Source organism: Loa loa (assembly GCF_000183805.2).
Source record: "Loa loa unplaced genomic scaffold supercont3.62, whole genome shotgun sequence".
NCBI lineage: Eukaryota > Metazoa > Nematoda > Chromadorea > Rhabditida > Onchocercidae > Loa > Loa loa.
In genome coordinates, this window is record NW_018108242.1 from 243356 (window position 1) to 267100 (window position 23745).

The 23745-nt window shown below is 35.2% G+C and overlaps 8 protein-coding genes across 8 annotated transcripts in view; 4 read left to right on the plus strand and 4 right to left on the minus strand.

Annotated features, from left to right (window-relative positions):
- Window positions 1–1474, minus strand: part of LOAG_04546 (C2 domain-containing protein) — a gene marked incomplete at its 3' end in the record, with an annotated part of 2033 nt that extends 559 nt beyond the window's left edge. Inside the window, exons 1-5 of the mRNA XM_020446625.1 lie at window positions 1189–1474; window positions 877–913; window positions 623–768; window positions 253–495; window positions 39–146 (exon numbers count right to left, since the gene is read on the minus strand). Coding sequence (XP_020303060.1) covers window positions 39–146; window positions 253–495; window positions 623–768; window positions 877–913; window positions 1189–1251 — 597 coding nt within the window. The 5' untranslated portion in view covers window positions 1252–1474. The remainder of the gene's footprint in view (window positions 1–38; window positions 147–252; window positions 496–622; window positions 769–876; window positions 914–1188) is intronic.
- A 175-nt stretch (window positions 1475–1649) lies between these two features.
- LOAG_04548 (COP9 signalosome complex subunit 2) lies at window positions 1650–4842 on the minus strand. The gene is made up of 9 exons (XM_003140089.2): window positions 4745–4842; window positions 4438–4632; window positions 4102–4275; window positions 3865–3984; window positions 3515–3689; window positions 3241–3388; window positions 2892–3099; window positions 2628–2812; window positions 1650–2218 (listed from the first exon to the last, which is right to left on the minus strand). The coding sequence occupies exons 1-9, from the start codon at window positions 4781–4783 to the stop codon at window positions 2146–2148; spliced, it is 1317 nt and encodes a 438-aa protein (XP_003140137.1). The 5' UTR covers window positions 4784–4842; the 3' UTR covers window positions 1650–2145.
- Window positions 4843–5403: 561 nt separating this feature from the next.
- LOAG_04551 (hypothetical protein) lies at window positions 5404–6350 on the plus strand (the record flags this gene model as incomplete). Its single annotated transcript, XM_003140090.1, has 3 exons — window positions 5404–5526; window positions 5882–6115; window positions 6258–6350. 3 exons carry the CDS (start codon window positions 5404–5406, stop codon window positions 6348–6350), a joined length of 450 nt encoding a protein of 149 aa, XP_003140138.1.
- Window positions 6351–6989: 639 nt separating this feature from the next.
- Window positions 6990–9472, minus strand: LOAG_17333 (hypothetical protein; the record flags this gene model as incomplete). The annotated part of the gene is made up of 3 exons (XM_020449991.1): window positions 9114–9472; window positions 8582–8778; window positions 6990–7716 (listed from the first exon to the last, which is right to left on the minus strand). Exons 1-3 carry the CDS (start codon window positions 9462–9464, stop codon window positions 6990–6992), a joined length of 1275 nt encoding a protein of 424 aa, XP_020306407.1. The 5' UTR covers window positions 9465–9472.
- Window positions 9473–10836: 1364 nt separating this feature from the next.
- On the plus strand, window positions 10837–14252 carry LOAG_04554 (hypothetical protein; the record flags this gene model as incomplete). The annotated part of the gene is made up of 7 exons (XM_003140093.1): window positions 10837–10979; window positions 11111–11144; window positions 11507–11697; window positions 11957–12127; window positions 13157–13271; window positions 13413–13624; window positions 14174–14252. The coding sequence occupies 7 exons, from the start codon at window positions 10837–10839 to the stop codon at window positions 14250–14252; spliced, it is 945 nt and encodes a 314-aa protein (XP_003140141.1).
- Window positions 14253–15126: 874 nt separating this feature from the next.
- Window positions 15127–15570, plus strand: LOAG_04556 (hypothetical protein; the record flags this gene model as incomplete). The annotated part of the gene is made up of 1 exon (XM_003140094.1): window positions 15127–15570. The coding sequence occupies one exon, from the start codon at window positions 15127–15129 to the stop codon at window positions 15568–15570; it is 444 nt and encodes a 147-aa protein (XP_003140142.1).
- Window positions 15571–16385: 815 nt separating this feature from the next.
- LOAG_04557 (hypothetical protein) lies at window positions 16386–18634 on the plus strand (the record flags this gene model as incomplete). Its single annotated transcript, XM_020446627.1, has 6 exons — window positions 16386–16427; window positions 17061–17164; window positions 17311–17509; window positions 17656–17915; window positions 18227–18358; window positions 18449–18634. The coding sequence occupies exons 1-6, from the start codon at window positions 16391–16393 to the stop codon at window positions 18632–18634; spliced, it is 918 nt and encodes a 305-aa protein (XP_020303061.1). The 5' UTR covers window positions 16386–16390.
- Window positions 18635–22139: 3505 nt separating this feature from the next.
- The window catches only part of LOAG_17334 (talin 1), a gene marked incomplete at both ends in the record, with an annotated part of 20845 nt that continues 19239 nt past the window's right edge, over window positions 22140–23745 (minus strand). Inside the window, 4 exons of the mRNA XM_020449992.1 lie at window positions 22140–22262; window positions 22507–22707; window positions 23083–23248; window positions 23375–23499. Of these exons, the coding sequence (XP_020306408.1) occupies window positions 22140–22262; window positions 22507–22707; window positions 23083–23248; window positions 23375–23499 (615 nt within the window). The remainder of the gene's footprint in view (window positions 22263–22506; window positions 22708–23082; window positions 23249–23374; window positions 23500–23745) is intronic.

Genomic DNA, 23745 nt, shown 5'->3' on the forward strand with positions numbered 1-23745 from the left:
AAAAAATTTACCTTAAAATGATAGACTTGGGAAATCACCTGTTGTCCAGAAAGTTGATACCAGTCATCGATTATCTCATCGCCAAATACAGCATTTGGAATTATTATATGTGCCCATGCAATGCATTCATCAGCAGTAAATGCTTTCTTCAAAACAAATAGAAGTTTAAACAAATAAAAAAATGACCAAAGCTGAAATAGTGCGAGTCAATAAACTATCCGAAATGGGAAGAGCAAAAAAAGAAATCCTCACTTCATCAAAAACTTGAAGATAGAACGACTCGACACCATATGGTAAGTAGGCATTGATAATGCGATTCCATTTCGGTGTTTTACCACCATTTATATTTCTTTGTGTTTCAAAAATGGCATTCCCTACCCGTACACAACAATAGGGATCCATCCTTACCAAACCATAGTTTTTTACCAGCTTTGCCTCTACGACCGTTATCGAAATACGACCACGTGTATTCGGCGGCGCAGAGCTGTAGAAGCGCTGAAAACATGTAGAAGGTGAAGTTTCGAAATAACTGAATAAAACACTCATCCTCCTCCTCCACATAATGTTACTGAAAAAAAGTGCTAATGAGTGAATACAACTTACAAATCTGTGAATGTAATACCTGCGCCTGCAAAAGAGCTTGTTGAGCAACCAAATTAGGATCCCCAACATAGAAAGGAACTGTAGACTGTTGCTGTTGCCTTTGAAGTGAAATTGACGAGGGGACAGTTATACGCAAGAAATCCACTGGCAATTGACCCAAAAAACCTATAAATCAAATGCTTTTCAATCCATCACATCTATCGAAATCGTACTCATGTTATCTACTTACGCTAATCACTTTATACAGAGAAAGAAATATGTGAATAGCAGTACCATTTGCGTCATAAAATGCAACTAGAAGAAATTGATACTATGAAAAACACAAGTTGTTTGAGCACAAAAGAATCATTTGGGAAATGGAAAGTATAGCGGAGAGCAGGGAAAGCTTTAAAGGTAAAAGGAGAACTGACAAGCTATATTATGAATATAAGATATATTGTGTGAATATAAGGATACAAGCTATATTATGTGAAGTGCCTTCTATGAGAAAAAGGAAACCTCGAGACCTCACTCAATTCTTTTGCGATATTTTTTATAAGCAACATAACCTAGTAATTCTTAAGCAGTAATCATCAATGCAATAACCTTCTTTCGTCGCTCAGCCGCAATAGTCCGTATGGGCTTTGTAGAGGATAATACGGAAGCCATTTACCGAATTACTGCAAACACAATGTTTTTAAATAGTTCCGAACCAACAAGCCAAGTTTCCTAATTTAGCTTAGAAGAAGGGGAAAAAGATTTCAAACTTTTTTCCCCTTCGTTCACCTCTTCTAATCCACCTCTTCTAATCCATATCCATTTCATAGCAAACTGGTGAAAACGAAACGATCAAAACAGCAAGCCAAAAGAGTGGTATATCCAGATTCTGAAATCCAATTTCGTGGATTCAAAAAAGAATGCGAAGAAATGTCCACCATTTTTTAAAATTAAAGGACAAAAAAAAGATTTATAATAATATCTAAAACACAAGGCATCACTTAGGAAATGCAATTTCGTAATATTTAGTTGGACCACAATGGACACTGTTCTTATGAACGCTGAATCACGAAGAATAATTTATTAGCAATCAAAGCAGCGAAAATACGTGGAAATTGAACCGAGACGATTTTTAAGGACTTCTTCGTAATTTATATATGAATCATCTACACAATCACGAACAGAATGCATAATGGGACGTACAAAATGAGAATTCGACAACTGTACAGAAAATCACTGTTTCGAATCTTTATTTCGACGAATATTCGCCGAAAAATCCCTAACAGACTGAGGAAACCAAGTAATATGACCCCTACTATTGAATTTTGTTCAAATGTATTTACTACGATAAATTATGTGACAACAAAACACAAACAACAAGGCTAGCCTGCACTTGTGTCATATTTGTATAACTACTTTTATGCTACACTCATTTTATTGTAATAGAGCAGAGTTGATGCTACCTTTAAATAGAATGCAGCTGGATTATGCCAAACATGAAAGTAGAAATTAGACACAAGTGAAGTCCAACCACGGAAGTGCACACGAGATTCTCTGAGATTAATATTATGAACATCTGTCTACAATTGAAAGGTGCAATGAAGATAACTGTTTCGCACATCTCGCAATTGCAGTGCATCTGAAAGATTGAAAGTGAATGCAATGACTTCAAGCAAGATTTTGAAAAACTTAATTCCAGAAAATGAACCAAAACAAAGAGACCCTGCGGAATTAAAGTGACGGTTCTTCTTTCCCTTATACAATGATGTAAAATTTGTGGCATAATGGCGTAGAGCATCCCAACGAGCTTTAACTCGATGGAGCATACTTTATGCTTTGTTTTACCAACCATTTTAAATGAGCATACCTTTCCCTATATTTTTCCCTTCTTCTTAATTTAAAATACTTCAGTATAGCATTTGAACTGGATGATTAATTTTCAAACGCTTCTGCACCATGGAGTCTGTGTTTGGAGAAGTATTTGGATGAAATTCAGTACATACGGAACCGGCTATTTATTGTCAAATATGTAAGGATGACATGAATACCGTGTTGCTTTATTAGTTGATTCGGATACCAGGATACCATTAATTTCATCAATCTTTGCATTCAATGCACCATCGAGAATCAAATCGGCAAGAAGCACCACAACTTCTTCCACTTGAACGTGAAGTTCTTCCGCAAGAAATGACAAGTAAATCCGAGAGTATGGCACACAAAGACTTATTAATACCTGTAACGTACAAATGAACTAGTCAGGTTCGTTGAATTGTTGAAATACGCACTGCAAACGTGAAAAACAATGATAGGACCTGCGAACGGATGTTGGTAAGCAGTTCTTCAATATGTTCACGAATAAATGGATCAGCCATAACAGCATCACGATTTTTTTCAAGAATACTTTCAAATTCCATTAAATTATTGTCTTGGTAAGCTCCCACAAGTTGATTCATTGCAACTATTTCAGGATCGTTGCGGAATGGCTTCGCTTCTTGACTATCAAATGGATTTATTCCGGATCTAAAAAATAAAGTAATTATCTATCAAGAATATTTATTATAAACGAAAGTTTTTTTGCGTCAACATTTTTGCACATGCAGTTAATAATGATGCATATGTGTTTGAAATAAAGCAATTATAAACCCAGTCGAAGTCACTTACTTAATTAACATATTCGCAAGTACCAAATATTTCAAGCATGCAATTCTTCGCTCCGAACCACTTTCATCATAATTTTTAAATGCTTCAAAAAAATCAGTATGAGCTTTTTCAAACTGTTTTTCTCGTAAATGCATCTTTCCTCCACACTCTAGAAAAAAATCAGAATTTAGCACTTTTTTTTCAATGATTTTTTTTAGAAAATTCCTCGAGTATTATGAATTAATCTTCAGTAACAAAAGTAAATGTAGAATACGATAAGAAAACAAGAACAAACCGCGAATAACGCCCATAATAAGTGGATGTGGTATTGCACTTTTAACATGTAAACTTTGTTCGTAAAGCGCCTTCAAAGCTTTGTTATTCTTTTGTTCTGTATACATCTGAATTTCGAGGGCGTAAATTTCAAGCAGTTGGGTGCCCTTCTTCTGGTCCTCTTCACCGAGTTCATTCTGAAATGAAAGTTGCTTTAACTTATAACTGCTTCCTGTTATGCAATATCCCGAAAATTCAGGGTTGTATTCAAATATTGTAATTTTGCGAGACACAGTGGCGCTAAACCTATAAAATTTAAGCAGGTTCTGTAAAGAAACATAATAACACACATTCTGACTAGAAATCTCTCACCTTACATGAATTTCGCAACTGTTTAATGATTTTCTCCAGTTTTCCAAATTCTTTTTGGTCAAAATACAATTTTCCAAGCTTTGTGTTCGTCTTGAACCATAACCGTTCATTCTTGGCATCCTGAACAAGCATACAAGCTTAAAGTGTTCTTAATGATGCTAATCCATATAAAGCAATAGCGGTACTGAAAATTGTGACTTATTACTTTAATCGACTGGAAATAGAATAATAGAAAACCTTTAATGCATCCAAGGTTGTCTCGTAAAATATTTGCAACAAATCCATTTGTTTTGAGGTTGAAATATAGTCCAAAATTGAATTTATTGATTTTTCTGAATAGTTCTTCGTAACAGCTGATTTGATGTAGGTGAGTAATTGCCGATAATACTTTAGCATTTCATCATAACGATTCTGTAACACACATTCAATTTGCTCAAGCTCCAAATTTAAAGATCACAGAAAATCTCACAAATGGTTTTCACTTGTGACAAGTCGTTTGTGAGGTGATGTTTATTCTTAATCGAGGCGAAATACCGCAGCTACCAACAAATTAACTAGAGGAGATAAGCTTACTGCAGCAAATGTTATCTTGACCATCTGTTTGAGCGCTTTGAATCCCCATTCTCCTTTCTCACTTTCCAATTCCAACACGTGTTTAAAAGTCTTCAAAGCGCTGTCAAATTCTTTCTCGGCTTTTAAAGCTTTTGCATTATAATACTGATTCTCCAAATCCACATCCGGTTCACTGGCAGAATCATCCGAATATTCCTGCAATGAACTTAGTCGAATTGATTGAATTCCCTCGTCTCTCACCTTCATTATTCTTCTCCTACTTCACCAGAGTTAAAGAGAATGAGAGAAGACAAGTAAGGTAACGTACCAAACCATAGTCCTGGTCATCCATGAAATCATCGTCCATTTCTGACCCTTCACGCTTCCTGACAACGCTGCTTTATCCTTCACATTCCATGTCACTTCTCCTCGTATTCACTATGCAACAACGACATCTCACTCGTTTTTTATGTTTCAGAAGTATGGGAATGAAGAAGTGATCGTCATTTTTCTCTCTCGTTTTAATGAATCATTTATTTGGTGAAATAAACAAATCATTGTTTGATAGACATCACTGGAATGGAAGGCCGCAATTCTGTGCAGAATATATTATTAACGTTAACAAAAGCATCCAATAAGTTTTTCCTTTTCCCTTTCCTCCCATTCCTATATTTCATGTAGAAGGAAGAGAAGGCAAGACCCAATGGCATTTTCCCCATATCCATCTATGGTAGAAAGTTTCCACTTTCTTTGTGTTTAATTTTCCCACCGAAGATTGAGTCCAAGAGATTTGCATTAGTAATAGTAGGAGGCGGAAACGGCTCTATACAAAAATGCGCTGACCTGAAATATACCGAGAACCAGTGACTCCGTGGATGAAATGATTTTTGAGAAATTACGACGAGAGTATTTCAACCTTAGTGAACTGCTTAGCGAGTGAAGTTTTCTTTATTTTTTTGTGATGTATAGATAAGTTTTGGTGGAAATATGCTCGAAGCACTGATGGCAGTACTTGAAGTAACTATTATTTATCGTATGAATTGTATCGAGGGTCGTCATAGTATAGCATATGTGTTTGTACCACTATCGTCTGAGACTGCGGTGCGGATGGTTTGTTCACTTTCGGTTTCTATTGAATATTCGGATAAGCTGTTCAAATGGTTCAGTAACTGGCCTCTTTCAACTTAGGTGTTGAAGTTGAATCTGTCTATCGTAAGCTTCGTTTTTTCATTCTCCGTTTCGAAGAGGACATTTAGTAAGGAGGCACGAAATACATCAATCTGTTATGTGCATGCCTTGGATATTTCTTGAACTGTGGTGAGTAATTCTTGAAAATAATATGTTCTGGCAACTCAAAATGCAGAAATAATTTTGGAAAAGAAATACCCTCCAAAGAGCACTACAAATTTCGATGTATTGAATCTGTTAATCAGAATTTGAAAGAAATTTTGAACCTCGATTGCAGGGCTTAGAGCCAAATGGGAGTGAAATATTCATCCCCTGCTCTAACTGTTTCTTCAAATTTGATCGATCCCGAAATCAACTAATACAGTATTACAATCGGCCATCGTTTGGTGAAGCACTACAGCCCTGCGGGTGTTTTGAATATGTGAAAGAAGTCGTCACAAACATGAAGGAACTGGCTCTAATAACGGTGTCACAAAATATTATCAAAATCAACATTGGCGTGTATTACGGAGTATCTTTGTTTCCTCTAATATCCATCTGTATAACTCCTGACTTCGATCACTTCATCTTTAGGAGAGATGGTTGGATGTTATTGGGAGTATCTTGCCCCATCTGAATTCCTTAACATATGATTGTAAAATCTAATATTTAAGGTGATGAAAACGGATCGATGTCGTTTGGATTCAGTCAAATCTGCGCGTACAGTTAATGGACTGCAGCTAGCTTTGCTGATGAGATGTTCATGAAGGAAAAATACAAATGATTATTTTTTGTAACTCATATGTCGCGATTATTTCAATGCTTTCTTATCAGATATATCAATAATAAATTGGAAAAAGCATCACGAATTAACGAATTGATGTTGACTTCCAATATTGTGTCTGTGGATTCTAAGTTTTTTCTGCCCTTTGGATAAACGAGACTTATTGAACGACAGAAGTGCATCGAATTTCATCACCACGGATTTTTCGCGAATATGATTCTTATTTGTTATACATTTATGCACAATTTACGTAACTTTGTATTCTTCATGTCTCATACTTTCCTGAATTATTCTGTTTTACAGTCTTCAAAAAAAACATATTTTTGCAAAATTGATACTGTTTGTGCGCTTTTGTAAAGAGTTATACAAACAGTAAACTGGAATCAGAGCACTTTTATCAAATTCACAGTGATTATTTATAAAATATGATACTGGGATAAAACATGATGAAATACTTAGGGAAGGATTTCCTGATTGGAATGATCCCAACCGAATTTTTCAGAAGAGTTTCTTCAAAATCCATAGCCTACAATGGAATTCTACGAAGTTAATTGAAATTATTATACGATTTTCTATTCCAGAAAACTGAATTTTTTTGAGAATCCTAAAAAAGGATGAAATTTTATACCAAATGGAGATTTTCAATCAGAAGACGATGCTCTAATGCAATTACCCGTGGCTGTTCTGCGGGGAAATGAACTTTTTTCCCCAAGCTGTTTTTTCGAGATGACTTATGTAAAATGGATTTCATTGAGATGGTCCCCACACTATGTATGCCGTCAGTGTCCGTACTGCAAATTCTCAATTCCTCTAAAGTATTTTCTAAGTTTCCTTCTTTCTCCATCAATTCCTTTTCAGCAGTCACCTCCAGTTGTTGAGAATTTGTAGCTGGCGACATGTTCGATGGAAGTTCTGAGTATTCTGATGCGGTCTTTTCAGGAAAACATTTGGTTCCATCAGCGGAAATTTTTATTGCGTCTGGTTTTGTGCGAACGATACTTTCCTGTAGTTTTTTCAACGAAGTGGGAATCAACAATGTTGGAATGGCTGATCGTATATATAGCAAATCGCAAGCATGTCGCAAGATATCGACATCGCTGAAAATATTGGTAGAAGGCTGAGAATAATGCTGAAGAGAATAATGAGAATAATGCTCCGGCATTGGTTCCTTGCGATCACCATTTTCCAGTCTCGATCTCGTTGAAAAATTTTCAGGAATTAGAGGCAGACCGAAATTTTCCATTAAATTTTTGTTGTTTGCATTATAATTAGTGCTGAGATGTTTCTTTGAAATGTTCAACGATGATAGTCGAGGCAGGAGTTGTTCGCTTATTTCAATTTCCATATCACTAAAAAAGAGACAAAGAGCATTATAAACTATTAAGGCATCTGTTCGTGAAAAGAAATTGAAATTTGAATCGTTATTCTAATGCACTTCAATGTCTCGAAATACTTTCAAAATTAAAGGTATTGAAATGCAATAGTTTGAAATGTCGTGAAAAAAAAAAAAGTCCTTATATAATTCAAAAGAATTGCAAGAAAGGGAGGGAGAGAGAGAGAGAGAGAAAGGAAGAAATCATAATCGCGCCAACTAATTTCCAAAGGTGTCATGTGTTTCATACAAATGATAGAGTTGCTCCGGAACTTCCCGGTGATTTGACTGTAGGTGACACAAATCTGGCGTATTTCTGCACTGCTGCCATTGCTGATTCGAGAGATATGCAGGTGAGCTAGCTAAATGTTCCGAAAATCTACGGTCACTGGTTTTCTGCCAATGTACTGTGACACCGTTTGTAAATTCAGTAGTCATTTTTGGACCAGTTGTCACCATAGGAATTTCTCTCAAAGTAGGGTCTCTCGCAAACTCTTTCTAAATTTGATTATAATCGTATTTCGCAACTTCATCACTGGGTTCACTGTAATGTTTGCAACTGGCGCTGTTCTTATACAGGACTGTTTTGTCAGGGTAAGACCTGAATTTAAAATCTATTCGAAAAAATTGAATCTATTCGAGTAGTTGAAACATGTTGCCCGCCTCTTCCAGAATATATTACAAGTTTCAGTCTTATGCAAATTCATATTAAAATGAAAATTTATTCAGTACAATAATTATTGTACGGAGTTTATCAGTCTCATCCATATAATATAGATAGTACTCTTCTTCAGGAAGAAATAAAGTATTGTTGAAATTTACAGAAGTATAAATTCAGATACCTCATATTTTGATTTAATGCTTCTTTTCTCATTGCTTTTTCTGCACTCCAATGATGATCAACATTTTGAGCAGTTGTCAGAGGTTTCCTCACATTTGGAACAGCATCGTTGGAAATTTTAGGAATTGTACTATACAGATCTGATTTGTAACTGCTCGGTATCACACTGAACGACTCAAGCTCAGCCATCATTGGATTCTAAAACAAGATAGGATACAAGATTCAATTTTTACAATATGATCATTTATTGAATTTGGACTCACCAGCATTTTTGCACCCATTTCGTCTCCTACTATGAAATTGTATAGCCTCCGAACGACTTCAACAATTGCTTTAAAAAGCGATTAAAAATTCAGAGAACTTTTTCACCATAATACAATTTTCATAATGTATTAAAATGATCAGAATTAGACAGTATCAAATTATTTCTATATTTCACTTGGAACAACAAATTAAGGAACTAGCTTTAGATACTGACAATTTACTTATTGATCTGACAAACCTGAATTGAAGAAAATAACTTGAAAATGAACCGTTTCGACGACATTTAAGCACACTTTTCCAGATGAATTGAAATTATTGGATGAGGTCACATCTTTGCCGATTGACTGATAATGTTGATTTGGCATAAATGCGCCCTTATTTCGTGGATTATCGCTAGCGTCCTCCATAGTTGGCCAATGAGTTGTAACAGGTGTTAGTGCTACATCAAATCGTTGAGAAAACATAGAATTTGGAACACCATTTAGAACACAGGGCCAGAACACACTGGGCTCTTGCTGAATGCCACATTGAACAATGATACCATTATGTGGGCCATAACTAGTGATTTTTGTCTTCATATCAATGAAAACTTGGTTGTACGCAACGCCTTTAATTGGCATTTCTGGAATATTTTATTATTTGTGCTGAAAGTAAAAAAAAAAAGAAAATAAAATTTGGTTTAAGAAATAAGCTGCTCATAGAGAAAGTTGGAATTCCAATTTACTTTTAATCATCATAGAAGTGAATTTTGACAACTATTTACACCGCAATCAGTTTCACTGATCGGTTTCTGAAATTGATGAGTGATGTCAGATTTAACGACCATTTAAACGAGGCATTCTTAACTCAAGTGAAGATCGGTCTTAAAAAAACTTTCAATGTTAACATCAGATCAATAATAGCTAGTTACTTCCATTTCTGCATAAAAGTGAGGTTGTCAGGTATTCAACCACAACCACAATATCACGTACAACGTGATCAGAACCAATTACCTAATGACGTAAGGGATTGTTGAGTGAATGAATAGAAATAGGAAGCTTAAGGTGGCGGAAGCGATAGCACAGCAAAAGTGAAAAAAATTTTGGTAAGGATGAAGCATTCATCATTCATTGCAACACGTTGTTGGGCGTTGTTGCCTGTTTGTCTCACACAGCTGCATATAAGCAGCACCTTGGACAAACATTACATCACGGGAACTAGTCGTTGTCACCAATGCTGTCCTGCTAGTATTCCCTGAGCTTGACTGAATTTTTTTTTCATTAGGAGATAATAATAACACAGTGACGTAATGTAACATGTAAAATACGCTTTTATAAAATGTCGGATTTACAATTTCGCATAAATTTAGAGCTGCTTTTTTTGGCGTGAAATAGAAAGAGAATGCAAAGTAAAAGAGTTGAGAGTGGCGTAAGAAAATCGAGAAGCGATGGGAGCAATGAAAAGTAAACATGGATAGAACTGATATCGAAGTAAATTTTCATTCATATCTGGCAGATCAATATGTTGTACGAAGCGATGAAGCATGTAGCTGATGATAGATATTTGAAAATGAGAACATTTTAATGATTAATTAATAGCTGATCAAATCATTCTTAACCTACTTTCTTTGAATTATAATGAAAAATCTTGAAGATTAGTATTGTGATATTCTGGATTTCATGAATTCATCATGATCCGTGAGCAATACATAATCTTTCAATAAAGAATAGCTATTCTTTTGGTCCCTTAAAATATTTTGATTGCTATTAGCCAGTTAATCCTCTTCTTGTTTAGTTTTCATATTTTATTTTAAAAATGAAAAGAAAATACTGGGCGAAATTTTCAAAAAAAGAAAAGAGCGGAAGTTGTGGGGGGAAGTGATAGAAAAATGAAAGGGAAAGGGAAGATTAGATAAAGAAAAGGGTTCGGGTACAGAAATGTCGAGGATGGGAATATGATTTCTTATGCATTTTGCAAATCAGTAATATGAATATTTTGAACAAACACACACAGATGTTCCTGAAGAAGGAAACAGGTGCTAGTGGTCATTACAATATGCGCATGATACTAGTGACACCCGCATTGTTGTGCCTCTGTCTCCTATCATTTAGTAATTTAACTATCACATCATTCGCCCTAGACGAACCCCAGTGGTGGTAAGACCTATTCTACTTTAAATTTGAAATTTTTGATTTGGCATGACAAAATGAAGTAATGGAAGATACAATGAATACATTTCATCCCTCTTTGGAGTAGTAACTGTATTTATCAAATAATATAATTTTAGGAAAGTTTACTGGATTCATTCTTCACTTCTTGAGGTTTGTTTGCTATCTTTTTCATCACAAACTTTTCAATTTAAATCTGTATAAAAATAGGAAATTGAGATTCTTTTAAATCGTAAATTGAAGTGTTATGGTTGTATAAAGTTTAAACGATAATTTCTTGCAGGGAAACAATTGCTCAAAAGAGAGTAATGCTCATTGTTTTTTTATATACTTCATGATAGTATATAAAATATTTGTTATCAAAACTTAGCTAGAAAAGGATTTAAAACTAAGGCGATGTATTATGATAGTATCCCAATACTTGACAGTATTGCACCACCAGAAAGGAACAAATTCTACTAAATTTCTACAAAGATATAAAACACAAAAGGGGAGAAAATGTATATAAATTGCAGGTGAAAGGATTATTGGATAAGCCATTATACCGTATTCTGCAGAAAGATCCCGTTTTGATTGATGTCCTGAAAGAGGCACTACAAGATACACTATTTGAGTGTTCACGACAATCAGTCATCCATCACTGGAAATGCAACGTTGATGGAGCACCCCGGAAGACCCTTTTCTCCAGTGTTGCTTCATTCGGCAAGTACTTTTGACCAGACATTCCGGTGTACACAATAGAAAGATTTTCCTCGTTTATTAACATGTTCAGTTCGATTCAAAATTTTGCAATAAGTTTTGATGTCGTTCATCGTCATATCTCTGCTTCGTCTGCAAGTTAGGTGCCATCAAACTTTCTTACTCCACTAGGCTGTTCCGTAATTACTCGAAATATAAAAACTTCGATAAATGCTGCATCGAATTTCAGCCAGCAAAGAATTTGCATATTTCCTAGCGCTTTCCAGCGCCGCCGCTGTGCGCGCAATAGCTCATGCATGTGCTCGTGGACGCCTTCGATCATGTTCTTGTGATCCGGCAAGGATTGGTCCAGTACATGCAGATCAACGTGACACATGGGCAAGATGCAGTGTTGACCGAGGATCCGACAATTTACGATATGCTATAAAATTGTCGAAGTATGGCTACTTTCGCTAGATAAAGTTCGAAAATTGCAAATTCTCAATCCTTCATTTTGATATCTCTACCTGATATTGTCTCTTCATATGTTATCGGCTAAGCATAAAGATAGCACGACTAAGGGTTATCAAAAAGAACTCGTAGAATTAATCTCTAACAATTTATGGCACTCCTTTCAGTTGATTTGATCATTTCCACTGCTTATTTATGAACAAAATTTTTGATAAAATTTATGATTTTTCGTAAAGAGTAAGAATCGAACTATTTGTCAGTATTCTTTACATATAGTTTAAAGTAGTACTTTTACTTTATTGGAAAGGACAACATTACATCCATCACTCTCTTAAAAACTTATTTTTGGAAAAACAATTAAACTTTAAGGTCCTAAAGCAACTCAAATTTCGTCAGTCTTTCATTGTCAATTTCCTTGTTATTGTATTACCTCAAATTAAATTTGTAGTGACTCGTCAGAATATTTCACACTTCGCTTTCAACAGTATTAAGCCATACTCAAAATTATTGAAAATTCGTTATTATTTCAGTGCTAGAGGAAACTCCTTTCCCAACTTCTAACTATCAATTTTTTTTCAAAAATTTAATTGTAATCGTCCCATTAGTCATCAATTACGACCCAAAATCGTTCTTTCGAGAAAAACAAATTCAGTGTTGTCCTCAATTTTTGATTGTGAATACAAATTGAATTAAAGAAATTAAAAGAAAAAGGGTTCCATTCTGCACAACTAATAACGCTTCATCAATTTCATCAAAACAATTTCTTGCATATATTTCAATATTCATCCCAAATGTTTTTACAATAATGATCCATGTCTTTGTCCCTCTCAATTTATGAATTGTCAAAACTTCTTTTCTGTTTAAATTGTATTGTTATACTGAACCGCTTGAATCCTTTCCCTTCCTCTTTTGTATTGCTCCTTGATTCTCAGAATCCGTAACCTGGATAGAACCATATTCTAACTAAGATTAAGTAAGACTGCTAATATCCAATCAGAGTTAAAATATATTTTCAGACGTTTGATTGATCGTCAATTTGCTTGTTCTTACTCCGATAGAGTGGCACAAATCTATTTACACAACATTGCTGTTGGTCGATCGGTAAATGCTTACATATGTAAACCTTGTGAAGTTTGTCACTTCCTTAGCATTTAAGGTGTTGACGCTTCACTTCTTTGTCTTTTCATTTGACTTACCGTTTCTTCTGTACTTCGAAATCAAAGTATTCAAATTCTCGATTCCACAATGATTGAAATAGAATACAACTTTGAGCGTGTTGCCTTGCATATCAAATGTCACTGCGTTTCGGCTTTTGGGAGCTGTCGACGACGGCATTGTGAGGCGAAAGTGGTACCATTCGAAACGACTGGTGATGCCATTATGGAATCATTGTTGCGGTCGCGTCGTATCCGACGCTCCAACAATTTACCAACCTCACGGATCACGTGCCTAAGACTACGAAACGAGCGGAACATGCGGCACAAGTACGTTTTCGAGCTTTTTAAATATGTTATCGACTAATAAGCAATCAGAAATAGGAGAAATGTTTAGTCATTCAATTCAGCCCTTTCTTGATAACACACCACTACGCACTCATGACAGGTTTTCTACACAAGCTCACAATCTAGCAAACAAATCCATCTTTAATTTATTTGCTTTTTTGTATAATTGTGACCCGGAAAATATTGTGACACTTTTCAACATTATTACGATATCTTTTGATAAATAGCACTACTGCATTGATTCAATGATAGAAGGCAACACCAGTTAACAATGCTCTCCTTTACCGATCCGCAATAGGGAAGGGTTATTGTCTTGCATTGCCTTGTGGATCATGTTTATGTTTAACAAAGAAATGAAATTTGCTCCTTTTTTTGTCATTTGATTTACATATGTGACTCAAAATATAATCGCAATAAGTATTCTCTTGTTGTTTTTACATAAAAAAGTTTCACTCAAATATGGTAGATCAGGCAACATGGTGGATATTTCTCATTTTTTAGCAATCATTTATAAAATCAGCTTTGTTGCAGAGTGGTACCATTGTGGTTTATTGATACTCGAAACTGGACAATGCGTAATGGAAAACCTCGTCAACGATCAAAAGTTTAATTTCATTTATATGAATTGTGACAAAAGAAGAAATAGTGATTGTTTGCAATCAAAAACATGAAACTTTGCAAATATATCTTTATTCTTTTATTTATTAAAAGTACATCTTTATTTCTTTTATTCTCCGTAATAACTACTACTTAAATCTTTGGAACTAAAACAATCCAAAACCTTTCTTACACAATGCTTAAAACAAGTCACTGATCTGATAATTAATTAATCTCGCTAACAGATTACATAATACACCAAAAACGGACTAAGTTAAATCTGGAAATTGCAGCGATAAAATTACTTTCTGACTTTTGAACTTGAAAATTCAAATTAAGGAAGTGATGGAATAAATTCAAGTAGGAAAAAAGCTGTTTTTGCTTGGAAATTTGCTTGGAAGAATAAAAGATTTTTAATTTTGTCCGAGTTTAAACATAAGAAGTTATCGACTCGTTTGAAGGATAATTTACTTGTCCTTGGAAAATGCAATAACTGTGCGAGAAATCAAATAGAAATTGATTCAAATTCGAATTTATGAAGTAAATTTCGTTTATGTTGAAAGTACTGGATTTATTAACAAAGTGATAATTGAACAAAAAGTTAATTGCGACATTCAGATGGCAGCAGATCACTTTGAACTTCACGAAGGTACATTTTTCAGCCGGTGGTGGAAAAAAATGTTTGAAACGTTACTAACGAAGAATGTCCCGGAACTGTTAATGAATTTGGTACTAATAGTTCTTGTTAATTAGCAATGAACAAGACAATCAAATAAACCAAAGTGATAAGGATGTTGTAAAACGGTGGATATCAAAAGTCCAATTTAAATGTGGAGTTGATCTGGAAGCGTAGGAGAAATGTTGCCGAGAGACGGATCGATCTGAAGATGGTACATACCGTTCGACTCCTCAAAAATAAAGCGGGAATTCTAGAAGAAAAACCTTACAGAGAGAAACAGGATAACAGAGCATACATTCACCACACATCGGGAGAAGACAGAACCGCCCATTTCCAAGTAACTCCTCCATTGCATGGATTGCTGAAACGATACGGTAAGGAAACGATAACTTTGTTCTACACATTAGCAAAACTTGAATTTCAACGACTGATTATATTATGTGAAGGAAGCGACAAAGTTTGTGGTAAGGAGCATTTTGCCGTTGCAACTATGTTGGAAGAGGAGGAGGATGACACAAGCATTGCTGGGAGGAATGAATTTGAAAAGAAGGAGGAGGAAGAGGAGGAGGATACTTCAAAGAGGAATGAAGAAGGGAACTTTCGGATTCACTACCTATGTTTGTATATGCCTGTATGGGTATTCGCTCGCTGATTCACGATGCACCTGAATCGATGGTACTACTTTGTCATAAAAACACAACGAGAAGGCTGTTTCAACCTAATTTTTTCGTCCAGTTCTTCCATAATTTGCATAAATCTACATAAAAAACTGCTTGGGTGGTCTGCAAAAGGTTATTAGTACACTGTATAAACTACTCTATTTTTAAATTCTACTTATTCTACACTACTACCACTGAAAAGGAAATCAAAGAAGCTGTAAAAAAAAAAGTTATATTACTAATTAAAGCATTTTTACGAAGAACTATCCAACAATTTTTAGGGGTTGTGGTAAGAGGCACTGGTAATAGTGTGCCCTTCCTCCGAGATTGTAAACTTTGCTCCATTACTATTTCGTGGCCATTGTAAACCTGTCCAAACAAAGAACTACTCCTTTTATCATTGCTGCAATACAATAGATCCATGAAATTATAGTCACTGCTATTTTAATTTTTCTGGTAAATTGGGTGTTATTGTTGAGGTATATTCTGCAGAAAGTTTTCATTCGAGAACTCAGCTGGTCTGACAATAGAATTCTTGCAGAGTGTTCTCGGATTATTATTCTCTGATTTTCTTCACAATCATCAAAGTATTGCTTATCAATTCGCATCTATCGAAAGTTGATTTGTGTACAAATTCAAAAGTTGTGCAACACATTTGTACTCTCGATATATCCTGAAATTCCTCTGTTACCATCCATCATTCAACTTTATTCTCACCCTTTTTATTCTATTTGCATCATTGCTAGATTAAGAAATTGGCAGTTATTGGAAAAATCAGTAGAAGCAACGGGCAAAAGTAGAACGGCGAGGAAAATGTGGTTTGTGGAGAAAAGGATTGATATCAATTTGAGTGAGTGGAAGACATTATTCCTTTTCTTCAACCCTTTTTGCATTTGAAAGCAAATTTTGTTGCCGCATCATTAGTTTTCGTCAACCAATTTCCTCCATATCACAAGTATCGTCAATCCATCCCTGAAACCTTGAACTGAACTTTATTTTGCATTTTAATCATCGATCATTAATGACATTAAGAAAGGAAATACTTAAGTATTGGGACATCAACCCAAATATAAGTAATTGCATTTTTATTAGTTCGATGATAGTCGTTAATCAGTGATCAGGATATCTTAGCTGTTTGAGTTTCCCAAGAATGAAATTTTCATCTAAATTAACTGTTTGAAAGTAATTTTTGCTAGCCATCTATTTTATTACACTACATATTTTTCTGCAGAAAGTTTTTTTTGCTCTCATATCTTTTATGTAAACTCAGGTGAGCCTAAAAAGTTTTAGACGATGGTGCAAAAACTATCCAAATTATAGCAATGTTCCAATCTTTTGATCAAATCATATCGTATATCAATGTGGTCTTGCCAATACATTCTATGCATTTTTGCAATATTGGTATTCTTAAACAAATTCCCACAAAATCAGAAGTGCATTTAATTTATCAACACTGCAAGTTATCACTCACAATACTTTTTAGTTGAATGTTATGCACCGTTACTGTATGGTTGTTTGCTGTGTGCACTGCTGCTAGAGGAGATGGTTTACGGTGTTCCCACAACACCACCTGAAAAACTAACTCAGGTATTCATTTCACTTGGAAGTCTCGTTCCTTCTCAATACGTCAATAGAGTTCTTCGAAACGTTGCATCATCAATAGCTTCTAGTTTATGTGCATTTGCGTCACTCAAACATCAAATATTGACAACCATAACGATTGTTTATATCAGGGCTGCTCGCCAGAACTCCTCCACCTACGATCCTATCGACATTTCCATGTATTGTGTCGTAGTCAACCTGCGATAGCAGTAGCAGCTTACGAAGGAATGCAGGACGCAATGAGTCAGTGCAAGGAACAGATGCGCTTCCAGCCTTGGGACTGTTCCCATATTATTACAGTACTGCAAGACCCACCTATTCTACGTCTCGGTACGGTTAATCACATCTTATTTCAAGCTAAGCTGCTTGAAGATAGATAAAGGAATTCAGGAACTCTGTTAATTTTTATAGGTTAGTAATCGAAAAATACCATGTATTACAAAAGATCTCATTACCATAATAACATATTTGTTCAGGGACCCGAGAATCGGCATACCTATGGGCACTTTCATCAGCGGGTGCAGCGTGGGGTGTTGCAACTGCTTGCTCTCAAGGATGGCTCCCCGATTGCACATGTAACGGTCATGATGAATTGAAGCAAAGCTGGGAGTGGGGTGGTTGCTCATACGGCGTACAATTCGGGATAATAACATCCAGAAAACTGCTTACAAGAAATGCTATTTCTCGGTCACCCTTAAGAAAGCTGGAAAAACACAACCTGAAGGCTGGAAGATTGGTGAGGATTCATTTTCCATTCTCCTATCATGGAATACTTAAAATAAAAAGCGCCACAAAACACTCAACACCAAAATGTTGACATTTTGCTCAGGCAATGTTATTTTGACTATTAGCTCCAAATGAATTATTATTATTTTAACTTGGAACGGCGTTGCAATTTCATATATATTTCAATAAGTAAACTTTGAAATAAGTGGAATCGACGTGTAATTTAAAAAGATTCATCTGATTAATAGTAGTGATAATTTACTAATTTATTGCGACTTATAGTCGTGTAAGTTCTAAGTTAATAAATCTACTTGATTTCAGGCGGTAAAAAAAACTTTGATATCATCCTGTAAATGTCATGGTGTAAGCGGAAGTTGTGATCAGAAAACTTGTTGGAAGAAAACTGCTGCACTCTCTACTATCGTACAACACATTACTAATAAAATGAATAAGGTCTTTTCTATTACTTATCAGTTATGCTCAACACAAAATTAATTTACTACTATTGATGTCGTATTCAAATCTAATATATTTATGTTTCAGGCCAGAAGACTTTCGGATGTAAATTCTCCGGCAAAAAATGCAGAACTGATATACATGGAAGACAGTCCCGATCCATGCCGTTCAACCCGGATAACTAATAGGATATGCAGCTGGAGGAACGAAACAAATAGCCAGGGTGATTGTGGTTTACTGTGTTGTGGACGCGGATTCAAGGTGCCTCTTTAAATTTGCGCTACAACGCTTACTCACGTGGTCGGTCCAAAACTTATTCACGTGGTCGATCCAAAATAAACTGCGTAGATAAATTATAACTGCTATCGGTAGTATGAAGTTAGAAAGTTGGATTCTCTATATTTTCATTCTATAGCTACGGTATGCTTAAAGATATATGCATCTTTCTGAGCATCGTCCCCAGTATTATTTTATGCAGTGAGTATATATCTTTATAGGTATCGCACGAACTGATATCATATCAGTGTGATTGCCAATTTGTCTGGTGCTGTCATCTGAAATGCAATACTTGTCTTAGGCACCGATGGGTTTCCACTTGCAATTAGAATATTTGGCGTTACAGTGAAAATGGCCTGTTCATTTCTCATAACTTCCCAAAGATTGTGGCAAAACAATTTGTTCGATTGAAAATATTTACTTCTTGTATGTCGGTCATTCGGAGACCAATCAGTTTCTTCGTATTGTTTCGGTGCTACTGAAAGAATTCACAACTTTTTGCTTCTTCAGTACCTATCATTTGCACTATTCCAATGTTTTTACTGATATAAACAAACTGCTAAAATATTATAAGCTTAACTTGCTAACTATCTGCTGCAGATATCATCGATAGAGTAACCGTTTGCTTTTCTACAATCCGATTCATTTGTAAATTGTATATAGTTGCTGATAATATGAATAATTCATTTTAAATCACTCATCTTTAAATTCTGCACCGAATTCGAAACAAACTACTCTTATGGAAGTATGGAAGTAGATGTGTCATTGCATTAATTTTGAATCACAGATGAGCCAAGAGATTAATTAGTCCCACTAATTTTTGGTGGATAGGGTCGTCAGCTTTTTCTCTTGTCTCTTTTCAGAGAGATGGAAGCCCAGTTTTTGGCATATAGCTGTTGCATCACTGTGGTGATGAGGGGAAAAGATGACAAGGTATCCGCGTGAGAACCAGAATTGTATTAAGTGATGCCATTTAATTAGCAGATAAACAACAATTCACTTCTGATTTTATATTTCTCTTCTTTATTATTCCGTGTATTATTAACTCATATATGCTACGAAATAAGAATACTTCTTTTCACAGCTCCAATATCTGTTAAAATTGATAATTTGAATTGAATTTAGCCCTAGAACACTATTCCGTTTCATCGCTTTTAAGGGAGCAGCCGGAAATGATGCACATGAAGAATTAATTATTCAATGGTTGAAAGGCAAACGATATTTCAAATATAAGAGGCGAACAGAAATCAAAAAAATGAAGCTTTGAAAGACGAAATTTAAATATCCCAAAAGAAACTTTTTTTTTTAATAAGAAATTGAACGCGCATGCGTATTACTGCTACTTTTTTTTTTGTATTTCATCTTCTAAAATTCCAGGAAAAAAAAAATAGAATAAATCAGTTGCTCATTTTAGCGGAAAAGAAGAAAAAAATAGCAAACAGTTTTATAAAAAGAAATAATCAAATGATGGGCAAGACAGGAAATCAAATAATTGCCTTTGGATGAATGGATGGATGGATTGTCGGTAAATGTCGGCTGCCGCATTATCCTCCTTCCTTGTACTTGTCGGTGACCACCCGCTGGCCTCCATGTCTTTCGCAGTTTGCTGTACTTATTTTTGCCTGGATAATACATGCTATTTAAGAAAAAAAATTAAAAATTTTATTATCATCGAGAGAATAGTTATCGAAACTTAAGCAATTTTGGTTCAAATAGTATGACAGTGGTAAGGTTATCAGTCCGCGGACTTTTCCTCTTTAACATTTCAGGTATTCAAGTTTCAACTTCTTTCCCATCGATTGGTATCAGATATACCCTTTTATGAAACAGACCAAGAAGCACCTCTCGAACGTATTTTAAATATTTGAATGGCATCACTGTGAAATTTCTACTTGAATCAGATCACAAAGGACCAATCATATTAATTGACTTCACTCTCTAAGGAATTTTTGTGTTCTTGAAAATACCGTATGCATCTTCGCGAAAATGAGCTTTTAACGAGATATTTTCTAATTTTTTCTACAGAAAGATGAAATGAAATTTAATTGAACTACTGTGCTGCTGGAACCGGCCAAAAATTAGTTAAATGTGTGTAATTGAAGGAGAAAGACGGTCGTAAAACCATAAAGTCCGTCATTCCAAATTAGAAGTCTTCAAATTCACCCGCAAAATGGCAGCATATAAGTCGTGCAACAATAGCAAATTTTATGACTCTAAAGTGGAATCCTTCATGTTTAGTTATCTATCCCCCAATTTAATTGTTCGATTTATCGAACACTAAATTTCGAAACATCATACCTGGATCCCTCTATTCTCACATGAATCTGGGTAAGTCAGCAACAGAAGCTCAAAACATTTACATATCCGATTGTTGCTGTATCCAAAATTATTCAACTATATCAGTTTGTTGCAAGCCATACAATCTTCATGTCATGAGATTCTATCCAAATGTACAAAAATAAACGCGCGCCTTCTCATCCTTGCATTAAACAGTTCCGAGTTACCATACTTTTTCAGTAACACCCAACCACTGCTTCGCCTTCCTATTTAAGCAAAAATAACTCTTATAAATTGATATGATTGTTGGACATTTCGATTCATTTGCTAATCATTTTTAGTGATTGTAACAAATGAATCATCAAATTCCCCTAATCAATCCCATAAATTTATAATCTGCAAGGTGTATCACTTTATTAATATACAATATGGCAATATGACATGAACAGTAAATTGGAAGGCGATATGTGGTTAACAAGAAAAAGGAAACTTGCTATGCAAGGTATACGCGTACGTATAAGTGCTATTTCAATAGATGAAATATTTGTGAGCAGAAACAATGGAATAATCACTTCAGAGTGAAATACTGGAAATAACAGTAAAACATTATTAATCTTTATGGCTTAGGGAAAAATGCAGAAGAAAGATATTCTTACGTATTGATCGACTAGAATAAACTCACCGAAATGTTTTGAAAATGAGATGTAAATTTAAATATAAAGGTGTAGATTTATCTAGAAAATGAACAAATCTTTTAAATTACTTGATTTAGTTGGAATTTATGCAATGTGAGTGATCATTTACAGTAGATCTCCATATGCAAAGCTCAGCTTCACTATAAGTCCATCAGATCTGGTAATAACGACGATCACGGACAATTAAGAAGCTGTTTCATTTTCAAAGGTAGGTTAAATATGAGAAAAGATGGATGAAAAGTGACTCTGGCATTTGTGTTTCATGAACAAAATACGTCAGAAATATATTTTGTGAAACAGCTATATTTTGAAATATATTTGAAATATTTTGTAAAACAGCAATAAGAACAGTTAAAAATCTGTGGCAAATGGCACTTGTGAAAAGTTCGAGTAACACTTGCATCCGACACTACTTCAACTACCATATTCACAAAATGAATCAGACAAATCTCGAAGCAAAACAGATGATTCTTACATGAAGCACTACTTGCGCTTGCCTCTTATACCGTCATGTTTAACAGGAAGGTATTTTAACGATCAGCGTTGGGAGACATACCACGTTCATATCGAGCCTTATTCAACGCTGCTAATTTCCCCCGCGCTTCAATCAGTTCACGTTCTTTACGAAGAACTTGTTCCTGGGCGTCCATCACCTGCAACAGCATCCCGCTACACCCATTTTCAGGTCAGTAACTTTTCCAGAATGCAAATAATGGAAGCCCGTCAGTGTATGAACATCTAATTAGTGAATGAAAGTTTTCCAGCATCATATCTGGATTTTTTTTTTGAAAACTTCGGGAGCAGTTAGCAAAGTCCATAATAAAGCAACATTAACCACTATATATATCTCTTAGAAAGGATAAAACATCTACAAAATTTAAATCAGTAATTATATACCTGCGCAATACCTGAAACCATGCGCTGTGAAATGATTAAAGTACGCTCATCCTCATGTATCGCTGAACGAGCCGCCATTACCAAATGTTCCGTAGCTGTCTTTACAGCATGTCCCGCACTTTGCAACCTCTGCATCGCACGACTATCTAAGTCTGACTTTACCTTACACGCCACCAAAAGATGAGCAGTTGAAGAGGCTACCTAAATAATGAAGAACTGATCGCGTATTTTAAATTCACTTCCATCATTTAATTACTCAAACCCATTACATTCCGTTGTTTCTCTCACAATACATCTTAGATATTTTTCAGAAGCCTCCCGCATTTCTTTACTCACATGCCTTATCACTAAATTAACTTTCGGAAAATTTAATAGAGGTACGTGAAGAGCATTATTACGTAACAATTAAAACCATATAATATCCAACACACCTTTATCCTCACAAGGTTTGAACAGTCCTTCCATAAATCTTAAAGCATTTATGTATAACAAACAATCAGCTTATGCTTATATACGGCCCTTTTTTGCTACATATGTTATGGATGGGATATCTATATATTTACTATCTATATATACCTGTTTTGCAGCCGAAATAAGTTTCTCTTCAGAAGAATGCCCTTGTACAAGTGCATTAGCTGCTTCGCAAAGCTGATGAACGGCTGCTGCAACAAGTCGAGATGCTGAGATCAGTCCTTCCGACCACTGGTAATCGTCTGTTGCAAATGCTGGGTGAGCTTCCAGTCTGAAAATCATATATAAAATTATATCAGTTAATATAGAGAAATTACCGGCGATTTAGTTTTCTATGCAAAATCTATACCATGTTCATGAAAAATCTTTTTTTAATAAGTACCCAATAAAGTATTACCTTCCTTGAGCGACCAACTCACGCTGTGCTGCAGATGCTGCTTTCACAAGGGTCTGTACGGCAGTTGCAATTGATTTCGCTGCAGCCAGAATTTGCTCATCGAATGTTAGTGAGTCGTCTACTTTCTGAATCTGATGGTAAGGTTCAATTTTTAGTGAAGTAGAAACGAAAATCAAAATTGGAAAGAAATCAGCATGACCACACTATGGCACAACACTTCCATGCCTTTTTGTAAATATAATTCGTAGTCATTATTAGAAAGCTCATTTTCAATATTTCCTTGAAAATTGGTAGGTGTCATCCACTATACTAAACTATATGTTTGGGACAGAAACGTTAATATTCCATCTAAATACAGAAAAAAACAAAAA